Source organism: Sphaeroforma arctica (genome assembly GCF_001186125.1).
Source record: "Sphaeroforma arctica JP610 unplaced genomic scaffold supercont1.956, whole genome shotgun sequence".
Classification (NCBI taxonomy): domain Eukaryota; class Ichthyosporea; order Ichthyophonida; genus Sphaeroforma; species Sphaeroforma arctica.
In genome coordinates, this window is record NW_014039602.1 from 15584 (window position 1) to 22661 (window position 7078).

Here is a 7078-nt window from a genome sequence, read left to right on the forward strand (position 1 = left end):
ATATATATATATATATATAGTACTATATATATAATATATATATATATATATATATATATATATATACATATATATATATATATATATATATATATATATTTGTGTGTGTGTGTGTGTTAAAATCAATGTTTTCAATATCGCTGCTTGCGTGTACGTGCTTGTAGAATTACTTAAGAGCTTGTACTTACTTGATACTGTGTGCACCGCACGAAAACATTATTCTTTTTCAAAGCCAATGTGTGTGTTGACTCTGATTTTTTTGTTTAGAAATTCATACTCTATGCGGCTTTAATAGTAACTGTATATAACTTGAAAGTGGATACAGGACTTGTCTAGCTCTAAACTGACCTAGGAAAACCTACATACCTATGTCTCCCGGGGTATTTGGAGTCAATATTTCGTTGTATAGCGGGCTTATGAAATTTGACTCTGTATTCGTTAGATTCGAGAAGTATTAGACGAACCACGTAGGATTCGCAGCGTGACATAGTTCTCTATATTCTGTCTTCTAAATTAGAAAATATTCGTTCCACTATCCAACTTCTGCATGTGTATTTGATTTACGTTGTATATAGTACGACATGTATCATCATACCATATTGAATGATGGACTTGCAATCCGCAACGTAGTGCACATACTTCTTGTTTATTGGCTCTCTTCTGGTTCTCTAACAGCTTTGTTTGTGTGGGATCCGCAACTTTTTGTGTTGATCTTTGTACTATCATTATTCACCATATCCATGTAATATAGATCGAAGACGCCTCCTGGAATCCAGAGCTCCCTTTCTACATCAGTAGTGTTGACGCGGACAATTCGCTGCAGTGTTGGCAAACGGCGAAGGACATGTTTGAGGAAGACGCAGTGGTCAGTGACTCTGAATTGGAATAGATTCCAGACAGTGTGGATTAGAGGTCGATACTTGCGATCTGGTCAACTGAGAATCGAGCACGAATAGAGCTAGAGAGTCTCTACGGTACCAGATTGGCATGGCGGTGCATTGAGACTCTCTCTGTCCCGGAGAGGCAATGCTGCTACTGAGCAGATCTGTGTCAGGTGTTTGATGGTCTCCAAAGCTTATCCACCCACTAGCTGCTTAGTGACAACCTTTAAAGCACCTACGTGTGCCTGATTGTCGATAAGGCGAGGGTTTATCAGATGCAGCATTCTTCGGAGAGATGATGTGGCCGCAGGTATGATGGATGACAACCAAATGCACATCTATGCGCGCGCTGCACACAGAATGGCGATTGTACCCATATGTTTGCCGTCAGCAATACACACACCAGTGACTAAGTACATCCAGTCAACCCAGTTCAATGGCTTAAAGGTGGAACTTGATATGGGAATGTAACTTGTACACCCTCGAGAAAATAGTGATACTTTCATGCTACTGGATGGGCCGACTGAGCCCAGTATGCCATCCGCTTAATTTCATTAAATACCAGATCTCTTAGCTATCCAGGTCGTTGATGGAATGTATTTATTCTTTGGAGCAAATTAAAATTCCGTATTTGAGATAACAATAAAAGGTTTCGGCTCTATTTACCGTTTGAAGTACATTTGGAATCCGAACGTAGTTCTTTTAGTAGCCTGTGTACGAATTCTTTCTGAGCTGCGATAATGAAATGTTTCATATATTTATGGTAACCTACCTTGCTAATAAGGTGAGACTTCACACCCGTGTGAAATCATGCTCAGCAGAAGAGGAAATCTTCGGTTGATAGCACTCGACAATTATATCTACCGAGGACTCCGCTCTGATACGATACAAGTCTGCCTTGCTGCGTGAAACAGTCATGCAGATACGCTTGTTATGATAGTCTTGGAAATAAACTACCACCGTAACATACACAACACGTGTCATAGGCGAGGTAATCGAACATCGTAAACACGTTTGTTGAATAGTATTTCGACGAATGCTTTTGCGATTCTATACAACAATATGAAGGTAGTTGAGCCTTCAAATACGTCAAAATTGGTAGATACATTTTGCACACTCATCTCACGAATAATTCAATCACAGCGACGTTGTCCATAGACTTTGAAACCCCCAGGTAATGATAAATGATAATATATTTTTAACAGGTGTGTCAAAATAAAAGGCGCAGCTACAGCTTTAACCACCTAGTATTGCAAGCATAAACTTTTCATTTAAGCGCCCCTGGTAATCGCTGTTGACTGGCACTGGAAATCACTCGACACTGCCAGAGCAGGTTGTGTACCATTGGACACACAAGGGGGACAGTTTAAATCGATACCACGCTTATTCAAAACACACAATGGGGTCAGTTTAATTATCGGTGCCACAGATCATCTTGCAAATTTCACGCACATGATATTATACTAGCGAGTTTTATCTGATAACCAAAATATGCCTCTATCGGCTCGGTATTAATACACGTCGGAATTAATTTTCAGCTTTCAAGACTCAATATATATTTGTATGTTTTCGCTTTCAATTGATAGTTCTGAAGTTTGCGTTTGTTAATTGTGTGTGCAACAGGCATTGAGCATGCAAGTCTTTCGCATCTACTCTTGTTCCACACTGCCGCATACTTACTCAAAAAACTAGACTGCTATATATATACATCTCATTGCAACCTTGACTGTAAATAAGAAACAGTTCAGAAAGCGAATCTTCAGCCGCTGCCATCAACCAAGAAAAATATTGTTTTGGGCTAGGCTATGTGTATATTTTCATCGTTCGGTCTGTTGATGGATATTGTGCGCGAAATTCGCATGCCTGTATCAAATGTATCGATGAACTAATAAAATAGCTAGAGATAGTAGTGAAATTGGTGTGTATGGCAAACTTCGCGGGAACAGCGGCAGCGATGACATCAGACTTAAAAATCTATTTCAAACAGTTGCCAGCCATATGACGGCGAGGTTTAACTTTGAAGTGAAACGAGACTAATAAGGCCTTCAAAATGATACACACTATATATATGAATATTATTACCAACTAGCATGTATGAAAGTACAACCCGTCAATATGCAATGCAACCGACAACGGCGACAGTGAAACGAGACTTAATGCCTTCAAAATGATTCAGACTATATATAAAAATATTAATACCAACTTACATGTATGTAAGTACAAGCCGTCAATATGCGTATGCAACCGACAACGGCGACAAGTACCATATTTCACACATTCAATTCAGGCAAGTTTATTTCTCTACTACACACTGTTGTTTTTTTTAAAGTACTGTTTCAACTTTCATGGCCCTCTTCGGCTCTTGATAAAGAGTCTCTGGCTCTCTCTCCGGTCTAAATAGTAAATATCCACTATCGAGTAACTACGAGTACATAAATATGTAATTTTGTAACAACTCAGTACATAACTAATATATATTCACATATCCACTTTCCAGAATTCGGAATTCCAGACTCGGAGACTCTAGGGTCCAGACTCCAGAAGGCCATGTTGTTTTCAATTCAAACCCATCCATGATCCTTCGAATGATCAAAAGCCTCGGAGTAAAAATATTACTCATAACTTACCTAGAGTAATTGTAGCCGCAAATGAATGATGAAGGTATGAGCGACTACATATCGGTTTTTAATCATCTACTTTATCCCTCTACTGGAGAGAGAGTAGAGGCCCTACTACTACTAGAGAGATTGTTTAGAAACACTTGTTGAACTATTGGTTTTGAATAACAGCTGTTGACTGTTAAAGTTTGAACATTGTGTTTCATATGTATTTCGGTTGTTTCCCCTATTTCAGTACTAGAGTAGAGTAGAGTAGAGAAAATATAAATATGCATTAACTGTAAATAATATGATCACAGCAGAGGAACCAGGTCGTTCCCAGCCCCAGGGACCACACATTTACTGGGGGACTGGGGGTCACAACATTTTTTTTTAATCACGCAAAGTCGATTTTGAGAGCAGTTTAGTCGGCAAAATGTTTGGTGCAAACTTAAAAAAATCTTGTTCAGCCAAAATGTCGTTTCACAATCCGGGGCTTTTGGAGCGATGTATTGACTATAATATTTAGCATGCGATCCCGACCGACCCGACACCGACAGTGAACACCTAAAAATTCGACGGTTTTGACCTCCATTTCTCAAAACCTTTCGATCCCAATGTCTAAGTCAAAATTTAATGGGTTAGAAATTTATCATCCTGTGTATGCTAGGCCCCATTTTACCTCTAGAGTGTAAGCTTTTGGACTGGGCAAAAATACATTTTACCTAATATAAAACATAGGGCCACCACATGTCCAGAATGTCGTTTTTGGAAATTCATCTGGCCTTATCATGATCTGCCAAAAGCAACAATTCATTTTGGGGGGAAAAAGAACGGCTACATAGAGTTTTGGAAATATTTGGGGGTGAAAATCGGGATGAACGACCTGGTTCTTGCTGTGATGCACCATATTCACTTTTATTTTAAAACAATTTAAACAAATTGCAGCCCACATCCGTCATGTGTGCCTTCTAAAATAGGACTTATGAAGTTAATGAATTGACAATATATGACTTTCCATAACCACCTATTCCTTCTTCTTCCTTTTCAGAGGAATATGTTTTATTTTATTTTAAAGTAACCATAATACCCATTTAGTGAGAGTACTTCCTCAGATGTACATTTCACATAAATCCAAAATAGCGTCACTAGAGAATTCGAACCTCTATTTAGATTAAAATATGGCCGTTACATTCTACTTTCAGTCTCATAGCGACACAAGGAAACAATTTGGCTTAGCTTAGGTGGTATAAATACAGCTTCCGATGTGATTCCCATTTCCGTTGTGATAGTCTATTCGAGTATAGCAATAGTCTGTTCGAGTATAGCACGATGTTCAATTACCTTCCCAGGACTAAACTACTCGTTAAAACACAGCGATAGTACGAAATTGTGTAAGAATGCACCAAGGCCACGATAACCACACAAATAGTTGAAAATAGGAGTGTAGTGTCAACATGGAAACAACTGTGAATTCATGCCTCCGCGTGCCACACTTTCACATATTTTGCACACTAAAGAGTGCACAGGGGAGCAATGGAAAAGTTTGGGGGTACGTGGGTATTCCTTATGGCTTGCGATAGTAATAAGTTTTAATGGTCTACTTTTCGGTGTCGTCATTGCCTTTTCTCGGGATACAAATGTATACCTAGCTTGGACCGACATGGTGGCTACTTTATTTAGTATAACACTCTATTGGAGTGTCATATGCTATGGCCTGCACAATAGGGACACAAGCATTATGAGTCGCCGGGGCACTCTGCACAGCTCAGTGGTTGCAGTCCTGCTCACCTCGCTTAGTATTGGAATGTACATGGAAAGATTTGGATGCGAGGTGGATTATTGGTTTGATCTCACCTTTCCTCCTTTTCTTGCTGCTTGCTGTGCTCGTGGCTAGACAGATAATGATCTATCACGTGTTCCGCGCATTTCGTTGTGTGACGCTGAACTCTACAGGAACACGTTACTATTGCAACTGGTATTGAGTTCCCCAGTCTGGGCAGACCAAATAGCGATTGTAGTGATAATGCATGATCAAGCGCTGGCAATGTTATACGATGCGTTACCCATGGTGCTTTCTTTCGGATTCCTAGTTTACTACACGTATAAGTGTAGCAGCGTACCTCCCTCATTCTCTGATTATCAGTCAAACGGCTGAGTTCTATTTACTGCCATACTGTTATACTCGTTTTCAGTGACCACGCAACATCTGCTTCCGGAAAGTGCTACATAAAAATACTACCTCATGGACTGATGCTTAATCTGCATCGCCGAGGTCTACATTCTGGACTCGTTCGTACCTGTCATGCTTCTCCTGTATTTCGATATCACTCCTGTAGATTTAACTGTAGCCCGGAAAATATTCGGTCTGACCGTGATCCACAGGCAAAGTTGACGAGTCCAGCTACGAAAAAATTGCTGATACACCTCTGACAGCTATCGTGATCTTGTCTGAGGAATCATCACTTTGCCAGTCGCATGGAGCCAAAACGCACATAGCCGTGTGGATATTGGATAGGCCGATTTCGTGTATCAATAAGGGTGTGTATCCAAAGGGAAAAGTACACCAAATCAGCGTATGAAAGAACCTGGGCAAAACGTGGGATGTGAACCGCATTTTAATACTGATTCAACAATCAAGCCAGGTGATAATATGACTATTTGTGAGATGATACAGGGTTGTAATCCGTGTCCCCTAAAGTCTCACGAATTTTCCATGTTGCTCTGCACCTTGCATCGGGTATCTTTATTAACGCACATATGGAAGTTCGAACGAGACTGCATTCGCGCTGTTGTGCTGTGGTCGGAGGAGATAGTCGTGAACCATCGAAAAACGGTTATCGTATCAAAACGTACTGAAGAACTACGTGCCGGTCGCCGATAACTCTAGGTTCACGATTTTTAGGCAAGCAATTTTGGCGGCAAGCTGGTACATTACTTTAATCAATATTGATGCATCACATGTGCACACGTCCACATAGGCCATAAACTATATATACTGAAGGTAGTACACGAGACAAAGACACGACAAGGGCAAGCTACCCCACCAACAAGATTGCGTTTCACAGCAGGCCACATTTGCACAATCAATGGCAGCAAAAACATTAGAACAATGAATAAAGACAAGGTAAAAAAAATGTCCTATCATCGTGGCATATTGTATTTGTCTCATGGAACTTTATGATTTGGAAGGTGCTGTCTCACCCGGTGTCCGACTGGGCTCGCCTGTCATCACCGGAGCCTGAGCAGCAGTCGCGCCACCCACAGTAGATGGGCTCTCCACGTCTTCAACATCCCCCAAACCCAACTTGGTCCAATTTTCTCTCGCCATCAGATCACTATAGGCCAAGTGTGTGCAGTGAGTATGAGAGGCACGCACAAACGATCACATAGATATCAATAGTTTGCGTAGAACTGCTGACGCAAAATGTACCACCCAATATCAATCCACGAATCAGAAGTACCATTTACAACGCAGACCTACCTTAATGCAGCATTGTATAGTCGTGAGTACATAAATTAGAGGAAAAAGGTGACTGAGCATCATTACTCTACCACTATAAACCTGCAAACTAAAGTCATGAAAAAAAGAGCACATAC

General features: G+C 40.5%; 2 protein-coding genes across 2 annotated transcripts in view; one reads left to right on the forward strand and one right to left on the reverse strand.

Annotated features, from left to right (window-relative positions):
• Positions 1-1366, forward strand: part of SARC_09423 (hypothetical protein) — a gene marked incomplete at its 5' end in the record, with an annotated part of 7026 nt that extends 5660 nt beyond the window's left edge. The window contains one exon of the mRNA XM_014296562.1: positions 752-1366. Within this exon, the coding sequence (XP_014152037.1) occupies positions 752-889 (138 nt within the window). The 3' untranslated portion in view covers positions 890-1366. The remainder of the gene's footprint in view (positions 1-751) is intronic.
• Positions 1367-6656: 5290 nt separating this feature from the next.
• On the reverse strand, positions 6657-6816 carry SARC_09424 (hypothetical protein; the record flags this gene model as incomplete). The annotated part of the gene is made up of 1 exon (XM_014296563.1): positions 6657-6816. A coding segment is annotated over one exon (160 nt), but the record flags the coding sequence as incomplete, so codon positions are not given.
• Between the last annotated feature and the right edge of the window lie 262 nt (positions 6817-7078).